This window comes from Gouania willdenowi, chromosome 12 (genome assembly GCF_900634775.1).
Source record: "Gouania willdenowi chromosome 12, fGouWil2.1, whole genome shotgun sequence".
NCBI lineage: Eukaryota > Metazoa > Chordata > Actinopteri > Blenniiformes > Gobiesocidae > Gouania > Gouania willdenowi.
This window is the reverse complement of record NC_041055.1, coordinates 2,860,969-2,888,906: the sequence shown is the minus strand read 5'-3', so window position 1 is coordinate 2,888,906 and position 27,938 is coordinate 2,860,969. Positions and strand designations below refer to the sequence as shown.

The window sequence follows — 27,938 nt, the reverse complement described above, 5'->3', positions numbered from 1 at the left end:
GTTAACGTTTATAAAAAATAAAAAAGATCTGTTAATAGTTGTTAAATCTTTCTTATGAGTCATTCTTTTCATTAATGTTTTATTTTTCTGACTGATGAATTAAAGCGTTTAAATTAAATTGATTTTGATGGAGCATCTCAAAGCAAACAGGACGACTCAGATTAATCAGATGCGACGATTCAAATGACGACAACATCAGAAATCACCATTTATTGCTGAAAACATGGTCAGCAGAGTGAACTTCTGTCCAAACAGCAGAAAAACCAACAATGAGCTCCAAACTTATTCAAGTCTAAACTTGTCTCCAACATTCTTTTATCTTCTAAACTTTGAACACTCATAGGTGTCCAAACTGTCCTGGAGGCCTGCAGTCCTGCATCTTTTTTTTAATAGCACAGTTATGTAGCTCAGTATGTGCTAGAGCAGTGATACGGTGCAGGACAGCAGTCCTCCAGGACTATGTGAACACCTCGTTGAGAGGAACCAGTGGAGCAGAACATAGACAGGAACCCTCAGCACTAGAACTAAAGTAGGAACAAAGCAGAGCTCACTGAACCGTCACATCCATCCATGACGGTTGTTCTCTCTGATGATGGATGAATGATGGATAGATGGATGATCTGAAGGCATCTTCACTCTGAAACCATGGGATATTCCCACAGAGAGAGAAGCTGCTTTGCAACCTGAGGCTCGAGCTCCTGCAGGGGACGGACCCAAAGAGAACCACAGGTTGGACACCAGCTGCTCCACACTCAGAGGTTTATCACTTACATCTATGTACTGTATGTACAGTATATCTATGCTTTCTTGAAGCTGATATCCGGAGTTTCTGAGAAACGTCTTGATGTCCCGCCCTAAACAGCTCCACTTCCTCCCCCAATCTACCAGAAGCCACACCTCTACTTTTCTGCACGCACATCGCGGAACATGACAAGGTCACATCAGGTCACATCAATATAGGTCTATGGGTCAGAGTAGAGCCAAAATCATATTTACCTGTTTGCTATTGTGACGTGAGGCCTTGTTTCCGTGCATAGTTCCGCATTCACTTCGATTGACAGTCTCAAAAACATCAAGTCGAAGCCTATTGGCTGGGTACACACTGCGATCGTTTCCATTTGTATTGAGGTCTATAGGATGAAGGAGGGACTTATATACATTAATGTATATGAATGACCACCAGCAGTAGACCATAGTTAAAGACTAAAGAATGAAACATAAACGTAGATTTCTCAGAAACTCCGGATATCAGCTTTAAGGCAAGGTAAATTTATTTGTATAGCGTATTTCATACACAAGGAAATTCAACGTGCTTTACGTCAGTGGTTCTCAAACTATTTTCTAATACCCCCTTTCTCTTTTTTCTGAATATAAGTCAGAATAAGAGACTTTGTCCGACTGCAACATTTTGCTTAGAAAACTATTTAAAAACATCTATAGAACATAATGATGGAACACATTTTAAATAATCTCATTTTCTAAACATGTGGAAAGAAACAGTATTTAGTGCAGTGGTTCCAACCTTTTTGGGATAGTGACTCTTATTTTGATATCAAGAATTTCTAAAGACCCCAAAGATGTTTTTTTTCTAGAATTAGTTTTTGATCACATTTGAGCTCAGATTTTTAATTGGATAAGGGCCAATGCAAAAAAAACACAGAGTCACTAAAACAATAAAAAAACGTAGCCAGTAGTGGAAGAAAAAAAAAAAAAATCACAATTGTAATTCATTATTTATTTTTTTTAGTCTTGATTTTTTTTTTTTTTTTTGTTTAATTTAATTTTTTGGTCTTAACTTTTTTCTTTAAGTCCTGTTTGTTTTTTCCTGTGGCCCTTATCCTCTTCCGTAAATATGAGATTGTGTTGTTTCAGTATTTTTTTTTTAAGAAGGATGATTTAAAATAAAAAAAAATCTATTTACATTTTTCTGAAATATCAGGCGACCCCATTTAAACTCCAGGCGACCCCACTTGGGGTCCTAACCCCAAGGTTGAAAAACACTGATTTAGACACACCTGAATAGATTTATTTCTATGTTTTATCTCCTTTGGTCACTTTATTTATTAATTTTCCACTCTTTCTCTCTCAAGTACCCCCTGTAGGGCCATCGCGTACCCCCCCAGCTTTAAAGAGCGATCGCGTCTGTATTCTGACTCAGAGTCTGAACTCGACGTGATCGTTCCTGAGGCTGATAGCGCACGTTAAAAAGAACAGATGAAGCGCTGCGTCAGTCTGGTTCCAGTATGCAGATGTGGAGCAGTGGGGAGGAGACGTCATGTGGAAATGGAAACTCATCAGTTGAAACACAGTTAAACCCCATGGGAGTTTAGCAGCCCGCTTACCTGCCTGTTCTGATTGTCTGAGTTGTTCAAGGGCACCCTCATCAGCCAATAGAGTGGAGCCTATATGACACTGCAGCCTTTATGTGGATTTTTCTTAGAAAATTGCTAAATTATTGGAATGCGGCCAATACAGCAGTGCGTTCAATAGCCCAGGTGAGGTGTGAGGTGTGAGGTGTGCACGTGCCTGTCCGTCCCTGCTGATCTGCACCATGTTGTTGTTGTTCCAGGGGTTGAGGAGGTGCTGAGAGTTCTGGAAGGAGAGGCTCTCCTTATGGATCCACTCCACACTGAAAACCCCCCCCAGGCCCAGCTGGTCCCAGTCCGGGCAGATCTCCTGGCTGATGTCCGAGGTCATCCGAGCGTAGCCCTGCCACACGGACACAGTCAGAGGTTCTCAAAGGTTCTGGTTCCCAGACAAAGGGTCAGCATTGATTCTCTAACCTGGAAGTGTCCAGAACCCTGCACAGAAAAGATCAGCAGGACAGTGCTGGTTTCTAGGAAGGCTTTGGTGAGTTTGGACCCATTGTTAGGGGTCGTGGACCAGATCGCTTTCTTCTGGGAGATGTCGATGTTCCTGAAGTTGTTGCTCTTCATGATGAAGTATCTGGTTGATGGGAAACCCAGTCCAGGAGACAGAAAGTTGAAGAGCTGTTGGACCCGGAAGCAGGAACACAATGAGACTTTCACTTGATAACTCCACCCTGTAACTTCCTGAAGGAGGACCACAGTGACTACTTTCCAAAGAAGAATCATTCACCAAAGGAAAGAAATGTGTCTCAGGAGACAGAAACCTTCAAGTTCTGCTGAACCTTTAACCATCAGACCTGTTCTTGTTATTCCTAGTGCAGCTGCGAACAGGTTTAAACCCTGAACCTTTAACGTGTGGGGCAGCGTGACTAAACGTCACTGCTTACCATTGCAGAGGATAAAGATGGAGGTTGAGGAGACCTGTCTTTACTCAAGTTGTTCACCTGTAGCAGATCAGAGTGAAGCATCTCACTGGACCTGAGGAACATTCAGTTACTTTAGGAAAGTCCAACACAAACACCACACTGCCTCCTTTGGACCACAGACACAGAGTGTGTGTGTGTGTCACTCAATTCTGATTACGTGACCGGTATTGTTTCCAACTACAATTACGAATAAAATTATTATTTTCCCCCTGAAAGTCGATTACAAATACATTCTCAATTACTAAAGTTCAAATTCAATCAAATCAATCACAATTATTGAGCCTTTAATAAAAAACCTGATAAAACTTAACCTTCCTCTTGTGTTAGCTTTGTTAGCATATCTTATGATAATCTCTTAAATCAAAATGTTATCTATCATCTAATTTGTTTCTCGTCCCTTCGTTAACTTGTTAGGCTTCCTAATCAATAAAAATATTGGTATGATTAATATTTTTGGTGTGGGCGTGAATATTTTTTTCTGTCAGTATACCCTTCGATTTCAAATCTTTTTTTAAATGGTAAAATGTTCCTCAAGTGAACTGACAGGTAGTGGAATCACTTGAGTTTTTAATAAAATTTCCATGACAAATACAAAGTCAATTATTACAATTCAAGTATGATTACAACAGCAACAGATTTATTTAATTATAATTATGTCATAATTGTAATTAATGATCAATTATGCAATTACAATCAATTATGATTGTCACCAACCCTAACCTATCATCCATGCCAGTGGTTCTCAAACTCCCCCGTTTGTCCGACTGCAACTTTTTCCTTAAAAAACAATTTGAAAACATCTATAGATCATAATGATAGAATGAACAAGTGATAAAACACATTTTAAAGAATCTCATTTTGTAAATAAGTGGAAAGAAACAGTATTTAGTGCAGTGGTTCCCAACATTTTTTGGATCGTGACCCCATTTTGATATCAAGAATTTCTGGCGACCCAAATATATATAGTATATACTGCATTTTTGTTGAGCTAGATTCACAAAGTGAAAGTAAAGAAATTTGTTTAAGATTATGTGTTGTTTTTCTTTGAAAAAAAGAATAATAATTTTCAAAAATCTATTTAAATTTTTTTTTTTAAATTTTAGACGAACCCACATTTGGTTCCGACCCCAAAGTTGAAAAACACTGATTTTTGGCTACTGAATAGATTTATTTCTATAGTTTTTATCATAACCAGTCATCTCACGGCTAGGGTGGGATCAAGACTGACAATTTATTTGATTTTCCACTCTCTTTCTCTTTCAAGTAGTGCCATTGCGTACTGCTAGGGGTATACGTACCCCCATTTGAGAAACACTGATCCACTTGATGTCAGAGGACACCTGACTCATCACATCTCAGCAGAACCTTCTCCCATTGCTTTGTGTTGCAGTTTTCACTAAAACTAGGACTATGTACAAGTTTTCTGTCAAAAATAAACGCAGTTTCTAAGTTTTCACTCAAATTAAAAGTTTATTCATTTTTCTTTCCTTTTTTTATGAAGGTGAACGATGGTGATATTTGCTCCAAATCCTCACACTTCTCCATTTTTCATCAACTTTTGAGGTTAAAATGTCAAACATTAAAGCCAACCTGTCTCTGTTGGGCGGCCCAACGCTGGATTTGGAGCTTCTCACAGGAGGTCGTCCATCTGATGACATCAGCATAGGCCGCCGACCAATACCTGCAGGCTGCTGCAGACCTGCTCTGTGCTCCTCTGCTTCCAGCACCTGAAGAACCGTTCACCAGAGGACTGAACAATTATAGCGCCAGAGGAACCAGGAGGAACCAGAGGAACTAAAGGAAGAACCAGGACCTACAGAGACTAGTGTGTCGATGACGGCCTCATCCTGCTGAGACCAGGGCTTTGAAGGACAACAGATCCTCCTGATTAACAAGCTCTGCCACTTCTGCCTCAGCACAAACACCAAACCTCCAGTCTGTGGACAGGGACCAGGAACCAGTCAGACACCTCAGCACAAGGGATGTAACGATTAATCGTAAGGCAGTTAAAAATTGATTCATAGGTATCACGGTTGATATCGATTTTTATGAAAATTGAATCGCAGTACTTTTTTCAAAAAGCAGAGGGCGCTAAATATTTATCCTTCTCGTCCAAATGCTGAGGTGTCGGGCGGAATCTGCCACTACTTTCTTTCTGACCGCCTTATACTAAATATGTTCATAAATGATTCCTTACCCCTTTAGCACCGAAAGAATATCTGTAATATTACATGAATATCTGTAAAAGTCACGTTTTTCTATTAGCTCTGTCTGCTAGCATAGCATCTCTTCTTTACTGTTATAATATCTGCATGCCAACCGACCACTGGGTTACCAGCGCCCTCTGCTGGTCCAAACAAATGTCTGACGTAAATCAGTGCAATGACTGTTTTTTTTTTTTTGTAAAAAGTCCAATTGTTAAGGCACAAAATACATTTTCAGCTGCACTTTTAAAAAGAAAAATAACTATTATGCAGTTTTGCATTGTTTACTATAGAACCAGAATCGTTACATCCCTACTCAGCACACCAGCACAGATTCACCAGCAACAACATGAAGATCAGCACTGACTCCTTTCTAACAGATCTACTCATTTAAACCTGGATCTAGATCTACACATCTACAGTTGTTTTTACATTCAATATGACTGTGTTGTAAATGTCATACTATCGTACTACTCATACTTAATCTGACATCAAAATGGGTGGCACAGTAGTCATACTCAACTGTCACATAACGCACTGCGGGCGGAATGTAAACTTGTCCCGGGACCGGCTTCAAACTAAAAATCAAACATCCTCTTTTCAAAATAAAAGGATCTCGTCTTGTCTTCCATTCGTTGGAAAACTTGGAAGTATACTTCAGTGGGAACACTCATCATCCTAATCATCTTAATAGTATATAGTAAACAGTATATACTCATTGAGCTTGTAGTGAATAATATAGATTGTGACATTTACAACACAGCATATGTCTGTTCCTGTCCTCTGTCACAGGTGTATAAAGAATAGATCTGTTACTAAATGTACAAACAGGAAGATGCATTAACATTTTTTTCTGACAGTATGTTATGTGTCTTTCCATTATTATTATTTTTTTTCACAAATTTCTGTACATGTTGGAAATGATCAGTGGATCGTTTGGAGAATATTCCTATTGTGTCACATGACCGTCAGCAGAGTCGACAGCAGACACTATGTCGTTTCCTTTACCTCTCTCTCCAGCTGGAACACGACCTGATCATCGATTCCCATCTCAGCCAAGTCCTCAGTCTCACTGTCACTGCTGTCTGCTGCTGCAGCGTCTGCAACACGATCATTTTTAAGGTTTTCTTTAAAAGGTTTCATTCAAATCTTTCAATGTGATATTTATTGCCTCAATCGTGCAGACAACTGATGCTGATATAAATATTCCCGTGAGTCTCTCCAGGATCTCTGCTGTAAAGCTGTTCTTAGCGCTCACAGGGGGGCAGACGTCAACTGCTCAGTAGCTGATTCTCTTCCACAGAGCGTTTAAATGAGCTTCATTAATTCCAGTTTTCACACATTCAAAAAGCACATCTTTGTTTTGCTTCACCTCTGATGTAAGGATGCCGATTTTCATCTGGGAAAAGTTTCTTTTCTTGTTTGACCTCAGTGGCCGCAGCCTGTGGTAACTCATTCACAACTATCTTATTCCTTTACCTTTTATTTTGACCTCATATATTGTACATTTTTAGAATATTGAGTGTACCCGTAGTTTAATCAATACAAATTATAATTAATTTTAGTCATGTTTAGAATGCATTTATAACCTATTTTAACTTGTGCTTGTTATGTTGTGTTTTGGTTAATTTAAAGCCGTATTCACGCGCTTCATTTAAATAGTGTTTTAGTTGTATAATGTGTTACTTTTGTAATAAATGATCAAAATTGAATTACTTGGTGATTATTTCGCTTAACGGTGTCTGAACAGCAAGAGTATATATTAGGGGTTTTGCAAAATATCGATTCAGTGATATATCACGATATTACGTTGTGCGATTCACGTATCGATTCAAAATGCATACATATCGTTTGTTTTTTTTTTTTAACCTTTATTTAACCAGGAAAGTTTCATTGAGATTAATCTCTTTTTCAAGAGAGTCCTGGAAGCAATTAGGTCTAGGGGACTTGCTAAAGGTCCCACAGTGAATTTGAACCTGCAACCCACTGGTTACAAGCCCACTTCTGTAACCTGCGCTTACACTCCCTCTCACTAGTTGGCAGCACACGGCCCAGCCCACCAAAGAAACAATGCTGAAGATGAGGTGAAGATGTTCAGGATGGAGTCTCCTTTGCCCCTGAATGGTGATCCTCTCACTTGGTGGAGGGAACATGAGGGAGCATATCCTCATATTTCTTCTGTAGCTGTCAATTCCTCTGCATCCCAGGCACAAGCGTCTCCGTAAAGAGAGTCTTTTCCATTGCAGTAGACATTGTAACTGCACAAAGAAGTGCGCTGAAACCTGGGCATATTGACCAGCTTGTGTTTCTTCATTTATTTGTTGTTCTAGGCATATACCTCAGTTAAGTTGCACTACAGCTATGTTACACTAAAGTCAAAGTTGGTTTAAAAGCCAAAGGAAGATTGTATGCTATTTTTTTATTTTAAGTTGTTGGCACATGGCATGTTAAAGCCAATGTTTTGAGTGAAAATATTCCAATAAAATATATTCATATATAATGTTCTCATGAAGGTGTACACATTTACAGATTCATTGTTTCTTAAGTCATATATATATGAAAATCACAATAATCACATATCGTATCGTGACCTATGTATCGGGATACGAAACGTATCACCAGATGCCAGGCAATACACACCCCTGGGTGGTTATATAGATTTATAATAATACCGCACAGCATCATTAATTTTCCTGCTCATCAGGGTGGCACCCCTCTTCTTTATAATAAATATAATCATAACCTAAGGTCCTAAAACCCCTACACAAATGTGAACTAAAATTTGCACCCGTTTTCACGCAAAGTTGATAATGAGGGCCATTGAGCTTTACATGATTTAAAGTGCAGAATAACATGAAACTGAGTTTAAAATTCACCAATAAAATGATTACAAATCTCCCTCTCAGTCATAAGCAGTAGATGTGTCTGTTCCCACAGTCAGAGGTTTAGGTTTGTGTACCTGCTGTTTTCAGACTCTCTGCCTCACTGACAGTGTGTACTTTGTCTCCTCCTGCGAACAAAGCGACGGTGACCGACGTCACTAGGGAGCAGCAGCGCACACTGATCGTCCTGTCACGACGTCTCAGCTCATCGTAGACGAACCAGTCTGTGGGAAGATTCGAGCTGGACTGGGCGGCTCTCTGGTTCTGACCAACAGAAACACACACCATACATGACCATTGTAAGATTACATCTTTAATTTACTGACATTAACCTGAGCTCCTTTATGCTGTGATACAGTGATAATATGTGACTGCTGCAAAGTGGACTTTTAACACAACACACACCAGGAGACTCAACCATTAAGTGAGCGAACTAGTAACCGAGGGTTGCTGGTTCGAATCCACTGTGGGATTTTGAGCATGTCCCTCAGACTTACCTGACCCAGAACTCTCTTGAAAAAGAGACTCTTAATCTCAGTGAGAGAAAATAAGTTCACTCACCTCTAGTTGACCTTAAATCTATTAGTTATTATGATTTATTTTCAACTTAAAAACTCTGTCTGTATTGAAGTGGATGTCAGTTGTTTATAATACATTTGCTTTTTCAATTTGCAGACTCAGATTTTTCAGTTCCTGGAACACAAACGACTTCACCATAAAATAAGCTCATAAATGTAAATGTTTGTGTAGTGGTTTGTGATTTATTGTCCTGTTCTTTTTCTCATTGTAACTCACGGACAGTTGAAGGACTCCCACCCAAAGAACTTTTGTTCCCAGGGTTGGTGTGTCTTCAACAGTCCATGATTTACTCCCTAACTTCAGCAACCAGAGCGTGTCAGCGCACTGTTTAAGGGGAGAGTAAAGGTCCCTTAGGAGAGCTATTCTTCTCTGCTTCATTGCCTACTACCAAACCATAGAGTGGGAACTGTCGCACCCTGCGGTCATAGATATATTTTCAAGTCAAAACTGTTTTTATTCTCTTTCCGTAAACAAAAGAGGTTTATATCGACATCTTCAACTTTTCCTGATTTCCTGAGCAACCAAAAGAAAAAGCTGTTAAATAATCTAAAAATCAGTCTGAATGTTTCACTCCAATGGAAAACAATGGGATGTTTATAGGCAGTGGGGCCGTGTGACATCATCAATCATGTGATTTCAAGATTAAATTAAAAAAAAAAATGAATATGGTGCAAAATAATGTGTTTTGTTAAGACATAGATCTTCTAATAATGATATTTCAAAAGTTTTAGTCCACATTTGTAAAAACAATGGAGGATCCCTTTAAGTACAGTAGTTTCCTGTCGTACCTCTGTGTAGTGGCTCAGCACTGATGTGGGATGGAAGTGGACCTTCATCCCCGTGCTGTTGTGCAGCTGGGAGGCGTCCTGTTCCAGGTTGATCAGGTTGGGATACATCCCGGCCACCAGAGCCGCTTTCACCACGGCCCAGTTATTGGAGTTCAGGTTCACGTCACGGATGTCGCAGCCGCCGGAAGCCCGAACAAACCCTGGGAGACCAGAACAAGTGTTCATGTAAGTAAATAAAGAAAATACATGACAATAACAACAGTAATCTACACTGGGGCCTCCAACCTTTGAGAAACTGTGAGATACTTCAATAAACGGATGAAGGGCGACCAGTTTGATAAACAAGTCTTCAATACAAAAATTTAACAGATCGTGAAGGATGACAGGCAGTAACTCTAAAAACAAAGGAGATATTTCAACATGCAACACTTTATTTTTCTTATTTTTTGCACTTGTTTCATTTTCAAACAACCAATTGTGAAACATCCTGTTCCTATTTCATTAGCTACTGACTTACAACTTAACGCTCATCGTAAAATATGTCAAATGTCTGTGAATTTAGCAATTATGTAAGATTTTAAAGAATATGTCTCACCAAAATCCAAACACCAACTCCGCAGCATCTTTAGCGAAATCCTATCACGATGTTTCCATGAAAGATTAAAGAGGGTTTATTTTACTACAAAAAATGATCAAGTGGAGCTGTATTTAACTCTACTAAGCACTGACTACATCTGTATTTATCTTTGTGAGTTTGTAAATCAAACTTTAGATTAAGCTCAGAACAGGCCTGAGGGCCACACTGGGCTGGATGCTCTGGTCTGTGTTTGTGTGTGTTGAGTTGCTTAAACAAGTTAATTTCAGTTTGGTCATCTTCCATAAGAAGTTTATATTTTGGTGCTGATTATTCTAGGCTTCATTCATGCCTTGTTTCAGTTCCTGATCTCTGTGGCCTACATTCACTACTCTATTTGTGTTTGAACACACACACACACACACACACACACACACACACACACACACACACACACACACACAGACATGCACTGACCGATGGCTCGGAGCTGTCCCAGCAGTTGTGTCCTCATGCTGAGAATCATCTCCAGGGTCGCTTGGCAAAGGAAGTTCTTCTCACAGAAAGACCGCTCCCCACCTTCACTGCAGGCCTTCTGCCACGCCTGAACACACACACACACCAAAAATGGTGGAAAAGGTGGTGAAAAGGGATTTTAAAAACCACAGAAATTGGTTACAAGTTACACATTAGAGTGGCCAAAAAAGGAGAAAAAAGTGGTAGAAAGGGTTCGAAGTGTCAATATTGGCTTGAAAGTGGCAAAAAAGTAAGAACAATTAGCTTAAACTGGCAAAAAATGGGCATGACAAATCATGAATGTGGTTAAATTGTCAAAATTAAAGATAAAATAAGGTGAAAAGAAGTTAAAAGTGACAATAATGGTTCAACATTTGCAACATTAGGTGGTAAAAGTGGTGGAAAGGTTTTATAAGTGCCAAAAATGTCTTGAAAGTGAAAAAAATGTGCAAAAAAGGCATTGGAATTTGATGGAGAAGTGGCAGAAATGGGATAATGTAACAAAAACGCATTAAAAAGAGCAAAAATAAGTGATGAAAATATGTTCAAATATGGCAAGTTTGGTGTAGTTGCAGAAAAAGGATAAAAATAAGGTAAAATGGGCTCAAATTGCTAAAAAAATATTCTTAGTTTCTTGAAGGCATCTGGCGACCCCCTCCCAGTGTCTCTCGACCCCAAGGTTGAGAGCCGCTGCTTTAAAGCATAATACACCACAATCAAAACCAGTATTCTCCATAATGTATTATTTATTATTATTAGTATTCATTTTTTTGAATTATCTTAGCTCTGTTTGTTAACTTGCTGTCATATCACTAGTATGTACAGCACTTTGTTGTCCCGTGATTTATAAATCATCATGGTTTGAATCTGGTTGAATAAAACATGCAAAAGCCTGGTTTCTATTAGACAATGGGATCAGTTCTAAACCCTATGATTGGAGCGTTCTTTAGGAACACACCTGGAACACTCTGAGCAGAGCCATGTGGTCGCTCAGCGTGCTGCAGCTGAAATTCTGTCGGCACAGCAGAGCCGCTCTCCTCCGAGAGCTCTGAGACGGCAGCACGAAGGGGTCGCGGTGGGCCAGCATGCAGGCGATGGTCAGGATCGGGTCCAAACACTTCAGAACCACAGCAGACAGAACCATCTTCCCCAGCTGAGGCACCAGAGGAAGGTCCACCAGGTGGAAACCCAGGTCGGTCAGATCCTCGTTCTGATCCATGGCACCGATGATCTGACAAGAACATCTTTGTAATTTGCATGGAAATTCTATGAAAACTGTTATTTACAATTACATAAAATGCAACTTTTCCCACTAACTGTCAGTTCCCTTAAGGATCATTTTACCATTTAAAAACAATTTAAATCTAGGGCTATACTGACACAAAAAAGGCTCAGACGCCCACATCAAAAATATTACTACCTATATTTTATTTATTCAGTTTATTTCCGACATGGTTACATTTACTTTTTTTTACATTTTTTTTTTTTTTTTTGTACATGCCGAAAAAGGAGACGAGAGAAGCAGTTTGCTTATCTAGGTCCCGTCCCCTGTTTTGTACACCGAAAATTCACATCAAAGCTTGTCTCTCTGGTCAAACATTCTTAGGTTGTTCTGAAAAGTCCTTTTTTGTGTAGGATTTATTCATCTGTAGTCAGTGTTGTCTTTTTTTTAATTCCTCCTCCTCTCTATCGTTGTTCGTGTCGGCCTTGTTCCCTGCCAGACGTTGTTTGCGTTCCTCCAGTTCAAGAAAAGTTCATCTTCTTTTGAAGTTGTTCGAAAGGTTTTTCCCTTTCCTTCCATGACGTCACCACTCGGGAATGTCTCTTTTGGACACACAAGTTTGCAGCTTGTTTTGTCTCTACATCAAGGTTATTCCAGCTGTTTGTTAGTTCTATTGGCAGTGTTGTATTTTCCACTGTTAGATTTAACCCTTTCTTGTATAAACACATTACTATGTCTTAGTTCATAAGGAAGGTAGTAATGTAATCCTTAATGTGTTCTACGACAATTGAAATGAATAGGTGACAGACCTTTTTTACTCTTGGTTTCCACATTGAATTCAGTGTCTGTGAAATAAACACAGTCTAAGTCTTGTTTCCAGTGTGTGTATTGATCTGGGTCCATATCCATGATTACCATCAGTAATGTTGTTGTTTAGATGGATCCTCCGTATTTTCCCAAGTCTTCCATCGTTTTGATGAAGATTGGTTTTCTGTTCTCTTCTCCCAGTGGTTTGATATAAATCCTGCAGTTTCTTGTCCACGTCTTTAGAATTTTTCCTCCTTTTTTTATTTGGCGTGCCTTCCATGCAATGCATGCGTTTTGTTTTGTCAGGTTTTCATTTATAAACACCTTTGTTTCCTTCAGTTTCTTGCCTTGCTTCATTAGTTCTCCTTTAAATTTCACATTCGTGAAGGTGATTTTTACAGCTCTGGTATCATTACGCTTCGGCAGGAGTTGATGTTGTTAGGGTTCAAGACAATGTCCTTCGTTTCCAAGTAATCAATGAACTGTTGTTCAATCGATTTTGTGTCTTCGTCACTTTGTTCTGTTGTCCGTCTCAACGCACTCGCGTAACTCCTGGGTTTTATCTTTAAGCCTGTAATGATGACATCTTTCTCTCTTTCCTTTTGTTCCAGCTCTTCAACCCTCACGTTCAGCAGTTTTATCTCTTCATCATTCACTACATTCTTTTGTTCCAGTACCTTTACTTCACTTTGAAGGCCTTCCAGTGCTTTTTCCAGTGTCTTTTCCAACGACTTTATCTCGGTAGTGAACTTCAGAGATAGATCGTCTTTGAGATTTCGTATCATCTCCTTGACCTCTTCCAAACCCGGAATAGGTTCTGTAGTGCCTTTTTTAACTATTTTTCTTTTCGTCTTGGGCTTTTCTCAGGCTGTTAATCTCCAAAGGTCGTGTTGTCGGAGCGAGTAAAAACACGTCTGCTCTCTTCAAAGACCAGAGACTATATTTTCACGGATTAGGAAGTCTAACAACGTAATGGAGAGATCAGAAACAAATTGATGATAGATAATACTTCTTTGTGTATTTTACAGCTGATTTAAGCCATGGATGAAACTGACCTGTTATCATAAGAGACGCTAACAGAAAGCTAACATAAGAGGAAGGCTACGTTTTATGGGCTTATTTTTTAATGACTCAATAATTGTGATTAATTGTAATTTAACTTTAGTAATTAACAATGCAATTGTAATTGACTTTCAGGGGGAAAATAATTATCATAATTTCAATTGGGAAAAAATGCAATTGTAATTGAACATGGATAATTGAAGATGTAATTGACCCGAGTGAGTGTGTGTGTGTGTGTGTGTGCGTGCGTGCTTACCTTCAGTCTGTGTAAAGCACTACTGACCGCTTGTTCTAGAGGAGGTTCAGGAGTTTTGGACAGAAACTCAGTGACTGAACAGAAAGACGAAGCCAACAGTTTGGTCTGCAGACAGAGTTCCTGACGCAGAAGAAGAACAAACATTCACTATCTGCAATAACGAACGCAAAGACTTCCAGAGGACGTCAACAGCTTTCCTTATCCAACATCAGAGAGAAGGATTTATCTTTATGAAGGATTTAGTTCATGTTTTTAGGAACAGATCCATTCTTTATACGTCTGTGACAAAAGACAGGAGGAACAGATCTATTCTTTATACATCTGTGACAAAAGACAGGAGCAACAGATCTATTCTTTATACGTCTGTGACAAAGGACAGGAGCAACAGATCTATTCTATTCTATTCATTCATTTTTTTAGCTTTTAAATTGTTTTTAATATTAATATTCTTACTTTCTGTTTTATATTTTAAACCTGTTTTTATTCCAATGCACCCATTGTTGCACTTTGAGATTTGTTACAAATGTAAAGTGTATTATAAGTAAAATGTATTATTATCATATGTCTGTGACAAAGAACAGGAAGAACAGATCTACTCATATGTCTGTAAAAGGCAACGCTTTTTTTGTGGACAGTGAGAAGCTCATGGGTTCAAGACCCGGGTTGGACACTTGGGTCCTTTTTGTGTGGAGGTTGCATGTTCTCCCTATGTTTGCATAGTAATCAGAAGGAAGAAGATGAACGAAGGAAAAAATATTTGTAAAAACGTTTCATGGATTTGTTTCAAAAGTCAAAATTTGGTGAAAAATGTCATCATTCTTCATTATCAGCCCTCAGAGTTGTTTAGAGCGTCACTAATAAATAAACAAGTTTATACTGTACGTGTGACGTGTGTGTTTACCTGTAGAGGAACCTGCAGCAGCTGAGGAACCTGAAAATTCAGGAGTTTGTTAAAGCGGAGTCGACTGAAGAGACGGAAACAGATTCCTGGTCTGCAGCGGCCGGCTCTGACATACACAAACAGACACACACACACACACACATTTAGTACTTACACATGGCTGTGTTCAAAATGTCACACTCCGTACCATGCACCTCAAACTTAATGAGTATATACTGTCTACTAATAGGGCTGTGTAAAAAAATCAGGTTAATCGATTTATCAAATTTGTAGATATAAACGATTTTTATTTTGCAAATTCAAGTTTTTTTTTTTTTTTTTTACATTAAATTTTTTTTTTCCCACCACAGTTTTTTTCAGACTTTTTCACGTTCCGTCCTTGTGGGTTACCGTAGCGCGATGTGAGCCCGCCCCCTCTTTGTTTACATGTGTTTACCCTTTGAGTAGGCTATATGGGCCACAAGCATGTTTAATGTTTTATTCACACTATGCTGAGATGCTAAGGGAAGAGTCTATTATTGTTTTAATTGTAATGTTATATGTTATAAAATATGTAGCTATATGATTTCTGAATCAGAAAATTTAAGCTACTGTCAAGTTACTGTTGCACTTTTGAAATAGTTGAATGACAGAGGCTCATTTACTTTTTATTTTGGGATTGTTCTATGCATTTTAACTCTTGAGGACAATCACACCAATAAAGTTGCACTTCTGACAATACACCTGATGTCTGCAGTCATTTTTAGGTGCATTGAAAAAAAAAATAAAATAAAAGAGATTTTTTTTCAAAGGGAAAATCACCCAGCCCTATCAACTATATACTATAAGTTTTTTTTAAACTTATAGTAGATAGTATATACTCATTGAAGTGAGAAAGTGACCAAGTAGAATATCAACATTTGCTCATTTGATCCATAAAACTTGTGGAAACATTACAAACTAATGGAAGACACGAAGACATGCTTTTATTTTGAAAGGGGAAGTTTGCCTTTTAGCTTGAAGCCGGTCCCAGGACCATTTTACGTTCCGCTCACAATGCATCATGGGGTGGATGAGTATGACTTGTGTGCCCACTGTGCATACTTAAAATGTCCCCATATAAAATACGTCCTGGTATTTCTCGCGTACTCAATCTATTCATACCTTCTAATGTGAACGCACAACATACTCATTTTGACGTCAGACAGTATGAGTAGTACGTTAGGATGACATTTAAAACAGTCATGCTCCCTGTGAGGCTTTCAGACTCACCTTCCTTTCCTCTGCAGAGCGCTGGCTTTGGAAATCCAAACCGTCTCCACCACTGAGGCTTGATTCAGGGAATCAAAGAGTTTCTAAAAGATGGAAAATGAAAAATAAATTAGCCAAAGATTCCAAAGTGTGACTCCTGTGAGAGGGAGGAGCACCTGTTTGATCTTTCCAGAGTCGATGACAAAGACCACGTCGTCGATGGTGATGCTTGATTCTCCAATGTGAGTGGAAAGAATCTGACCCGGAAATATAACCAGATTCAACTTCAGAAAGTGGAAATTCACTTTGGACAACATGTTTAACTGATGACACACGTCATAAAAACATTGCTTTGGTTAAAACAACTGTGAAGTTAGAAACAAACCAATATTAGTTCAAACTGCTGGAGACGATCATTATTTATCAAATGAAGACAGTGTCGACTCATAGATCAATAAATCAAAAATAATTTGCTCTTAAAAAAAGATGTAAATTTCTGCTTAAAGTTGGTTTTGATCTCCACAGTAAACACTCTTTTATTGGCATTCATTCATAGAAGTGTTTCTACTTCATTCTTACTGTGATTTCTGGAGTTTCTTTTCCAGAAGAGGAGGACAGTGATTTTTGTTCTAGTTAGGATCATTTAAATTAAGTTGTTCAAAACGTAATCACATTAATGCGGTTCTCATACATCTTTATATGACATATTATAAATATTTAGAAAGGAGCAGTCAGAATAATCCATACCTTAAATATAGTTTTAAATTGTATAATAATGATTTATTTTTATTTAATTGATATTATTTATTTTGTTTCTTCGCAGAAGTTAAAAATTACTATTTTCTGAAAAAAATTAATACATCTATCGATCTATAAAGCAAGAAATCTCTGTGTGTGGCTAAAATATCTCTGCGGTTCAGGGACAAACAGAGCTGAGACTTTCAACATGGCTGCTGCTTGGGTCAAAGATGTGCGACGTCAAATTTGTTTGGACTGCAATGATACCATTAATGAATTATTTCAAAAAATTATCCACAGTTAGCGGACATCATCACTGTGGATTGAGCCTTTGATCACGGGGCACAGTTGGCCGGGTTAGAGGCAGCCTGTGGACGCACCAGAGCCAATCACTCTGTGGGCAGCCTGTCCTGCGTGTGTGTGTTTAATGCAGAATTAAATTTGCATTAGGAATGAAGTGTTTACAAGGTCAGTTTAAAGAGGATTTAACTTTTATTTTGAATTAAAGAGAAATTAAAGCTCTTATGTAAACCATCCATGAAAAAGCTACTTATCGCCCACTTTTCTATAGCTAGACACACTTCCTACGGGCACTGCACTAGTATTTCTAAAAAAAAAAAAGGAATTAGGAAAAAATAAAATTGATTTTATAGGGCCCTAAATGAAAACACCACAAATGTGCTGGGAAGTCACTTTGGCAGATACAAGAAATCACAGTATGAATGAAACAAAATCACTTCAAATGGGGGTATGCAAAGGCAGTACAGGAGGTACAGGAGGTACTTGAGAAAGGGAGAGTGGAAAATAAACAGATGAAAGCATTACAAATATGGGGTTATAGAATACTTTTCTTGAGTTAAAAATGATAATAATTATAATAATGATGATCAAATTATCTTGATTACAACAGGAAGTGAAAATACAAGTTAGTCTTGGTCGCACATCAAGAGGGAGATGACAGGTCATTATAAAACTTATAGAAATAAATCTAATCAAGTGGCACTAAATACTGTTTCATTTCATTTATTTACAATGGGACTCTTTAAAATGTGTGTTATCACTCATTCATTCCATCATTATGCTCTAGGTTTAGCAAAATGTTGAAGTCGGACATAAGGGGGGACTTGGATTCAAAAGTAAGAGAAATGGGGTACTAGAGCCACTGGTTTGAACAACACAAACTAGGGATGCACCGAATATTCGGCCACTGAATATATTCGGCTGAATATTGCAAAAAAAGCAACATTTGACCTTTGGTTTGGTGAGTTAAAATCAAGGCCGAATAGTAGCGTGTGACGTAATGATGCAAACCAAACAACGTGTAGTGATTAGAGTTGGAAAAGTGTGCTTGCGTTGCTGCAGAACCAGCAGCAGCAGCTCCTCCTTTCCACACACAAACACAGCCAGACTCTCTCCTTACTGCTCTCCGTCACCGCGTAAAAGTTGGAAACCGTTTAATTCCACAACCGAGTCCGTTGTTTGCGCGTGTGAGCCACAAATCCGTAAACATCTCCATCGTTTCCTCCTCAGTTTACAAGCGATGTCGGGTCTCCCTACATGGGCTGGTGTAGCATTAGCACGGAGTGCTAACAGCTGATGTGTGTAAACAAGCAGTGACTCCCAGCACGACTTTTTCTCGGCAGCAGAAAAAGTAGTGCAGTTTGGGCGTCCAGTAGAGCAGTTTGTATTTACATATATGGCAATAAATTATAATATATATTCTACATTAAACAGCAGTGTTTGTTTTAGCTGATAGATAGTTGGGGAGGAAGGAGCTCACATTCTACGAGACGTGTTAGGTGACGTCACTGACCAACGTGGACAAAATCCAACTGTCCTGTTTAAAGCTGACTTTTTACAAAATGTGGAATAACAAGGGAGGAGGAAACAGTAGCAAAACCATTAGAAAGTGATTTTTAATCGCACCTCCCCTTTAATGCACTTTAGTTTTTTTTTTGGAATGCATGTTTTGTTTTATTTGAAGGGCTAATGTAAATGAAAAACTTTGTTGTGCTTTTTTTGAAAAGCAAAGGCTCCTGGAATATTTAAAAAAATGTCAAAAATATTCAATCAACATTTACTTTCTTTAAAAAACATGTCTAAAAATGTATTCTAGGTTAAAAAAAATTGTGAAAAACTTAACTGCATTCGATATTCGGCCAAGCGTTTATATTTTATTCGGCTTCGGCTACAAATTTTAATTTCGGTGCATCCCTAATACAAATCATTTTGGTGAAATGAAATCAGTTTCAATATAGAGAACTCAAACTGTAAATGAGAATAAGTTGGTACACCTGAACACATCCTTAGAGAGTTTGGAGCTTTCTAACATCCGACACCCTCTGCAGGTCACATCACATGACCACGTGGGACACTCACAATCTTCCTGATGCCAGCTGGAGAGGCCTCCATGACTTCTTTCTGCTCCATGTTCTGCATGTCAGAGTGCAGAGTGAACACCTCGTACCTGGAACAGGAAAGAACAGTGGACTCAACAAATCAAACACTCCCACAAGCCAAAACCAACAACCACAGGAAAAAACTTTTTAATAAAATGTTTTAAAATCCAAAAACTGGGGGAATTTGATCCCAGCTTTAAATCACAGCGACCACTCATAAAGAAACACTGAACTTCAACAACTGGTCAAAAAGCTCTTTTAGCAGCTGAAAACACTAAATAAGTGCAGATAATAGAATTATTACTGGACATCAAATAAACTGTTGAAACTGATTAATCATCATTATCTTGCAATACCTTTTCTACTGTTTTCTTTTTAAATTAAGATGAATTGATTGATATGATTTATTTCCTATTGGTTGGTGGGTCATAGTTTATTTTGGTTTCTCAGAGTCAAACCAGTGGAAAAATACTTCTTTATCTTATCCAGACTATATTAGTGTAAAACCGTGAAAGTTCAAAAACCTTTGATTGCACACGACAAAAATAATGAAATAAAAATCAAAACTTTAATTTAATGAATCCCAAAATAAAAATGGATGTAATAAAATGCTAAATAAAGTCAGTCGATTCCAGCTCATTTTTTTCTGGAGCGTCTTGACGTGGGAACTTAGGAATGAATAAGTAAAAAACACAATGACAGGCAAAGCATTGATAGTTATACTAAGAATAAGAATAATTTTAATGATTATTATTATTATTATTATTATTAATATTAATAATAATAAAAAGAAGAAGAATTATCATAATAAATAATATTAATAGCAATAAAAAGCAATATTCATAGTCATAATTATAATAATTATGATACAAAGTAATTAATTGTGATAAAAAGTAATATTGATAATAATAAGCCACAAATAAATCATCCAAACTAAGACTGTTGTAAATGTCACACTCCATATTACACACTACGAACTCAGTGAGTACATACTGTCTACTATACACTATAAGTATGATTATGATGATGAGCGTTCACACTGAAGTATACTTCTAAGTTTCCCAAGATGCATTTGGAACCTATGACGACAAAAACCTTGTTCACACTGAGGCTAAATATCTCTGTTGATTCTCCACCTTTACTTTGAAAGTTCTGAAAACATTTGAAGTCAGAAAAAGACCAAGTAGAATATCAACATGTGCTCATTTGATCCATAAAAGTCACGTAGACACATTTCATGCAGATATTTAAGAGATTTTCTGAGACCCTCCATTGTGCTACCAACTAAATTTCCTGTTAACTACAAAACCAGAGCCTAATTCACAAAAAAGTTAAAAAAAAACTAATGGAAGACAAAAAGAGATGCTTTCATTTTGAAAAGGGGACGTTTGATTTTTAGCTTTAAGCTGGTCCCAGGACAATTTTACATTCTGCTCGCAATGCATCATGGGACGGTTGAGTATGACACATAGAATTCATCCGGGTATTTCACGGGTACTCAATCTCTTCATTAGGGATGTCCCGATACAACGTTTTCATTTCCGATATGATACCAATACTGCAGCCTTGCGTATCAGCCGATACCAATATTGATAACATACATATTTTTATTACTTTTTTTTCTTTAATAAAAAATAATAATTACTTATTTTGTAGTGTGGAATGTTAGAAAAAGCTTGATCAAGTGATGTCACTCAAACAGAGAACAATAGTCAACAACAGTAGGGATGAGAAAAACTGACCCATTTATTATTAACCAATTGGTTACATACATTTTAACCTTCAACATATTATCTCCAGTATTCTACAATTGAACAAAATAAATAAATAAATAAAAAATTGGAAATTTGAATCCTATAACCGATATTCGTTTTCAGGCTGATCTCGGACCGATATCGGATCGGGACACCCCTACTTTTCATACTATGTTGACGTCAGACTTAGAATAAGTAGTACGTTAGTATGACATTTACAACACAGTCTCAGTGATTCTGAGCAGCTCCACAGGTCTCTGTTTGATCCATTCTGTGCCCACCCTCATTGATCACTGATCAATGATCACTGACCTCTCACTGTGGGAAAACCTCTTATCATCAAACAGCAGCAGGTCTCTGAGCGCCACTATCTCTTCATAGCCAGGAAGAAAAATCAGGACTGCACCTGAAAACCAACACAAGAACATCACTTCAGCCTTTTTTACATCTGACCTGTTAAAAGACACACACACACGCACGCACGCACACATACACACACGCACACACACACACACACATACACACACGCACACATACACACACACACACACACACACACACATATACACACACACACGAGTGATTCTAAGCACAGGTATAGTAAAAACTGTAAGTGAATGCATGCGTGTCTTTTTAATGTTGTGACTAAAAAAGTGGTTAAAAATTAATAATGAATGTTATAATAATATGATAATTAATAAGTGACAGCATTAAAGCCACACAATATAACTTTTTAAATCACAGTGTATGATAGAACAATAATACTGCTGAAAACTGAATACAAATATTGCATTTATAAATGATAAATAATGAAAACAAGTTTTTTAAAAAGTAAAATAGATAGTCAAACACAAATATTAGTAATGTAGATAACAAATATAAAGAACAATAGATTTTACAAAACAATAAACAAATAAATTACAATGATTTACAATATTACATTATGACAAATTATGTCAATGAATGTTACAATTGATCAACAAAAACAAATTGTGGCTGAACAAGTGCACAGTTCAGATAGATGTAAACTCTGTCACCAGTTGTAATGACGACCAGTTGAACTGAGACACCAACAGGTGATGTTGTGTCGTTATTAAAGCTAAGTCAGGGTCAGCTGATCAACAACAGGAAGTCGTATCACTAACTAAACTAGTGCAGAGTTAGAGTGTGTAGAGTGGATAGAGTGGATGGTGTGGTGCTGTGTGCAGAGCAGAGCTTCACCCTCGCTGGTGGTGGAGCAGATGTTGTGCAGCAGGTTCATGATGAGGTCCAGGTCGACCCGTTCATCATCTGAGAAGCTGTGGTAGAGCATCAGCGTCTCCTGGTCCTCGAGTCTCAGCTCTGAAGAGTCACACTGCAGCACAGAGGATTCATCCAAACGGCTCAGCTGCTGCAGTGGGCTGCACAAGCACACACGCACACACACAAACTGATGGAATAATCTGCACCAAGAAACCAAAATACGCAAAACACCTAAAAATGTACAAGATAAAGAACAGCTAGTAAATGTTCTATGGCAGAGATGGGCCACGAATGTGTTTGTATCTGATCATAGTGTCACATAATCAACATTCGTGTCATCAAATGGAAAAGTGACCAACATGAGCATTACACAGGAAACAGCAAAGTGTTTTTGTTTTTCTTTAGTGTGTTTTTGGATCAATATGTGTATTTTTCGTTGTCATTTTGTGTATTATGTTTCTGCTTTTGTGTGTTTATACTGTCCTTTCATGAATTTTTCCTTTTCATTAGTCCTTTAGCGGAGTCATTTCATGTATTTTTGAAGTAATTTTGTGTGTTTTGTAGTCATTTTGTCATAATGGGTATTTGTTTTAAGGGCACACAAAAAAAAGTGAGGTCAGTTGCCCATCACATATGTCTATAATGATATATTAAGTCATGTATGTAATTGTGTATTTTGATTCATGTGACATTAGTTTTGTTCAAACAGTTTAGAAAGACATTAAGAAATGTTATATGTTTAATGTGTATATATGTTTAAAATAAATCAAAAAAATAAAATCTATCAAAAATAAAAACACTGAATTTAGCAAGAAAATAATTATTTAACAATTATTTCTTTATTGCTCCAAAGTCAGACAGAATTATAGATAAAAATGTATCTCTGTGTCACATTAAAGGTTTCTGTTAAATGCTGAGGAAAGTAAGGGCTGCTGTATTAATAAAGTCTTTAACGTTCAATTCAAATTTATTTTTTTAATAATGAAATATATTTGCTCTTCTTCTTTGGTTGTAGCATTGTGTATTACATATTATTCATGTTATACACACAGTTATCAACTGCTGAAGAGTCACATCTTGTCTGTCACTGATCAAACTTTCTGATATTTTTACTTGAACATTTGGTAACAATGTTGTTACAATAGTTCAATGAAAAATAATGCCCTATTACTAATTAATGAGTTCACTCACATGGAAGCTTCCAGAAGGTTCACAGCCTCCGTCTGATTAAAGTGTTTGGCGAAGTCCAAAGCAGTCCTGGAACAAGAGGGAAAATATTTCTCATTTTAGTTCCAAATACCAACCAGTTTGATCTCAAGTGGGCCACAGATTATAGGCGGGAAAACAAGACATTTCATCAATAATATGCCCTACTTTGCACTTCCACCTTTAAATGATAAATAAAGTATGTGAAGCACCGACAATATCCAAGCTTTAAGTGACAGATTTCCCAGCAGGATCTTCACCTAAATGTACTTGATCTTGTGAATAATTGTTATTTATTTTGGGGACATTTTGTGGAATGATTTGAGTAAAAATTAAGGATTTTAGAAAAATTGAGAATTCTTCCAACAATTTAGGTTTTAAAAATGATTGCCATCATGTGATATACTGTAATTGTGGGAAAACTGTGAGCGCTAGCAAATATAAAGTTTCACTGAATTTCTGTATTTGGAGAGACTGCAATATCTACAATGGAATTAGTTGATTATTTACATTTTATTTATTTTTCAGTCATTTTTCTACTTTCTCCAGCAGGCCAAAATTGGATGCTCTAAAGCAGGGGTTCTCAACTGGTCTCACCGTGGGATCCACATGCTCTAAAGGGACCCAATTGGCCCCCAGGCCTTGAGTTTGACAAATACCCCTTAACGCATCTTCATGATTTCATGAGTTTACAGTGTGGGAAATGAAGCGACGCCTGTCAGCAGAGAAGGCAACAGTACCAGTTCTTCAATACTCAAGTAAAAGTATAGATACTTGAATAAAAAATGACTCTGGTAAAAGTCAAAGCATTGAAGTTGCTCACTTACTTGATAATAATAATGCATTGGATATATATAGCGCCTTATTTTGGTGACTCAAAGTGCTTTACATGACATTATTCTTTCACTCCACACTTAGTGGAGGTAAGCTACTGTGCTATTGTAGCCACAGCTGCCCTGTGTCAAGAAAGCACAAGAGCAAATGCTCAATTAAACCCAGAGCGGCTTTGAGTTTAACATTTTTAAAAACTTATACAACAAAGAGATCTGCCTAACAGAAAAAAGCTCAAACTACCAAATATTTGCATCTTTTTATGTCTTGACGTCATCTTAGAAGGTCTTAAAAGTAACAAGTAAATTTTTAAAAATGCAATGAGTAGAAAGTACGGATCTTTGTTTCAAAAAGTAAAGAGTAAAAGTAAAAAGTTGCCCAAAAAATAATTACTCTAGTAAAATACAGATAACAGAAAAAACTACTTAAAGTACAGTAACAAAGTATTTGTACTTCGTTACTTGTCACCTCTGCCTGTCAGTGATCCTCACATCTGAGCATGATGCTGCTTGTAGAGCTAGTGTCAATAGTCTGTCCTGCGTTTTGTCAAAAACATATCAACAATAGATCCGTTCCTGTCAAAGTGGAATGACTAAATGTACAAAGCAGAACAGAATCACAGATGAAGGTACATAGAGGGGCGGACTCACTAAGATCTGAAATAAAGGGTGGTAAACCAGGTGCATCCCTAAATCCTATGGTGATGCAGTTTCCTCACCTGCTGACTAAGATTGCAGCAATGATTAGCACACGTGCAGAAGTGGTGCAGACCGCCCTATTTAAATAAACGTATTGTTCGTTCAATGTGGAAACATGAATGCACAGAAGCACACAATGACATGTGAGGAAGTTAAAATGGAGGCAGATGGACTTCTCTGTCTGCTGCACATTTAATAATGTAGAAAACTAAATAAACAAATAAAAATGTTTTTTGTGCTCGATCAGAGCATGTGTGGAACCTAAGTGGACTATTGAGAGTGTGGCAATGGTGAAATAAAATTATCAAAAAAAAGGGGCAAGCGTTGAGACTTAGCGTCACCGGGATGAGGAGGAAGTTGCGTGTGTGGCGAATGACAGGGGAGAGACTTGGAGGAACGCCAAAATACAGTAAGAAAACCATTCAACCCTGACCCAGATAGCAAAAGAATAATAATGTTGCCATCAAAAGCCCGGTCTCAGTGTTGTTTTTGTAGTTTTATAGAAGGAAACTAATGTTGTGTCACTAAACCAAAAAAAATAATTGCTTCAAAGTCACTAATAGTTTTCTTCAGAAAAAGCCGCTTTTCTCAGCTTTTTGTCACAAACTGGCGATTTGAGTGAAACTTGCCTCTATTCAACTGCTAATTAAAACAAAATATTTTTTTCTGATGAAGGTAGAGACTTTAATCTTTCAGGATCTGGTTGCAGAGCTCAGATTATCATAGTACAAAATATTCTGTGGGTCTTTAAAAATCAGCCAAAATGCTCTAAAACGTCTAGCAATGAGGTGGTAGAAATTATAAAAATGGCTGGCACTGATTGAGTTAATATTGACAATTGTTTTATTTAAAAAAAATTCTTACACTAGAAAGGTTAACTGGGGTCTTTTTATTCCATCTCCGCTGTGTTTTGTGTCAACATTTACTGCAGCAGATCTCTGCGTTTGTGTTTGCACCACCTGTGAGTCAAATTATTTCACCGCAAACATTTCCTGGTTTGATGAATTTCATTACGCCCACTGCATTAATTTATTTGCATTTCCTCCTCCCATTTCTTTGTGCCCCTTGTGAGATTTGCCTACTTTACATATTCATCAGCGGACTGTGGGCACATTTTGATGCGCAGTCTTGATTCCATGGGGTTTGTACCCCTTATTAGCGTGTGGAGTGACGTTTGCACACGTTTTAATACCCCTAAACCTTTAGTGAATCCGCCCCTGCCTGTATGAACACGAATGAGGTTCTCTACCATCCGTTGGACGCCTTTATATTCATGTTTGCCCCCTGTTTGAGCAGCTGCTCCATCTCTGGGAGGAATCCATGACTGGCGGCCGCCATCAGAGGAGTGAGTCCTGTGTCAGTGTGCAGGAAGTCCACTGTGGAAAGAGGACAATTAAAAACTAAAAGCTCACTCTGTAATTCTAAAACCCATCCCAAGTCTTTTGGCTGGGCATGACCGTGTGTGTGAGTGTGTGTCTTCATGAAACTCACCGTCCACACCTTCAGTGAGGATGAGCTCGTAGAGCTGATGGAAAGCTTCCTGGTCTCGGTTTAGGAAAATGTTGGAAATGCACCAGTCCAAGGTTGTGTGCAGCAGCTGCTCAGAGCCGCTCTGACTCTGAGACACAAAACACCAGAAGAACCATCACGTCATTTACACCTGCTGTCAAACTCAAAGCCTTCATCAAAACCTCAAATATTTGAATACATGAGCAGAGTCCCTTTGATCTGCAGGTGGTAAGATATGTGTGTAAAATGTAGTTATTTCATTTAAATTACAATCAAGACATATAATGGTAGGGTAGTACATATTTGTCTTTATCGTTCAATAAAAAAATAATGTTAAAGAAAAGTGTTTGAATGCAAAAAACAACAAATTTGAGACTCATAAAAATTGTGTTTTAACACTTTTATTCTTTGATTTAAGTGAAAAAAGTTCTGTTTGAGTGACAAGTCTCTACACCAATGACATTTGACAAAGGATTCTCTCTCTCAACAACAAGCAATTTGCCATCAAAACAAAAAAAAATCATTTTAATCAAATAAACATTTTCAATCAAAGAAAAAAGTGTTCAAATGCAATTATTTGGGTCTCAAATATTACACTTTTCTTCTTTGATTGAATTAATTGTTTTTTTTCTGATTATAGTAATTCTTATTTTGGATAGAAAAGTTTTTGTTTTTTATTGAATAATAAAGACACTAATGTACCTCCATGAAACTTTAAAGATCTGTTCAAGGTAGGGTAGGTAATTTTCAAAAGCTAGCATGATTTTGAATGTAGCCTCCCTGACGGCTCCGCCTTTACCCCCCTCCCCTCTGTGCTCCGTCTCACTCGCATGCACACAGCTGCTGCAGAAGAAGAGGAGCTCAGCTCATCGCTTGTATTGTGTAGAAACGTCGTTGTCTCATGTCTCATTCAGCAGTAAGTAAACACTAAACTTTATCATTATATATGTTTAAAAACGTAACCAAAAACTCTGTTTTAACTCTGTCAGCGGTGACGCGCTTTCAGTGTGAGCTCGTGCATGCGAGGGATCGAGAACGAGCAGGGAGACAGGGAGACGTGATTGGTTAAAACAAAAACAGTTTTTTTCCACTGGTCGAAGTTATTACAGGTTTACAGCTGCTACAGATGATGGATTTTCTTCGTTCCTTTTTCAGAGCACATAAGATCTTAATTTCTGTCAGGACATAAAGACAATTTCAACCAAAAACTTAAAAAGTGTATCTGGAGAAAATCGCCTACCCTAG

The 27,938-nt window shown here is 37.7% G+C and overlaps 1 protein-coding gene across 3 annotated transcripts in view; it reads right to left on the bottom strand.

Annotated features, from left to right (window-relative positions):
* Positions 1–306: 306 nt before the first annotated feature.
* The window catches only part of LOC114473101 (3'-5' RNA helicase YTHDC2-like), a 42,877-nt gene continuing 15,245 nt past the window's right edge, over positions 307–27,938 (bottom strand). The window contains exons 11-31 of one of the 3 annotated variants that reach the window (XM_028462498.1): positions 26,676–26,802; positions 26,434–26,560; positions 23,641–23,706; positions 22,429–22,607; positions 21,520–21,613; positions 19,434–19,521; positions 16,493–16,573; positions 16,338–16,420; positions 15,087–15,192; positions 14,186–14,305; positions 11,797–12,069; positions 10,800–10,926; positions 9,749–9,948; positions 8,459–8,645; positions 6,508–6,599; positions 5,113–5,232; positions 4,886–5,022; positions 3,257–3,347; positions 2,784–2,990; positions 2,527–2,709; positions 307–698 (exon numbers count right to left, since the gene is read on the bottom strand). In XM_028462498.1, coding sequence (XP_028318299.1) covers positions 633–698; positions 2,527–2,709; positions 2,784–2,990; positions 3,257–3,347; positions 4,886–5,022; positions 5,113–5,232; positions 6,508–6,599; positions 8,459–8,645; positions 9,749–9,948; positions 10,800–10,926; positions 11,797–12,069; positions 14,186–14,305; positions 15,087–15,192; positions 16,338–16,420; positions 16,493–16,573; positions 19,434–19,521; positions 21,520–21,613; positions 22,429–22,607; positions 23,641–23,706; positions 26,434–26,560; positions 26,676–26,802 — 2,754 coding nt within the window. In that variant the 3' untranslated portion in view covers positions 307–632. The remainder of the gene's footprint in view (positions 699–2,526; positions 2,710–2,783; positions 2,991–3,256; positions 3,348–4,885; positions 5,023–5,112; positions 5,233–6,507; positions 6,600–8,458; positions 8,646–9,748; positions 9,949–10,799; positions 10,927–11,796; positions 12,070–14,185; positions 14,306–15,086; positions 15,193–16,337; positions 16,421–16,492; positions 16,574–19,433; positions 19,522–21,519; positions 21,614–22,428; positions 22,608–23,640; positions 23,707–26,433; positions 26,561–26,675; positions 26,803–27,938) is intronic. The other 2 variants (XM_028462500.1, XM_028462499.1) reach the window with 2 other exon arrangements.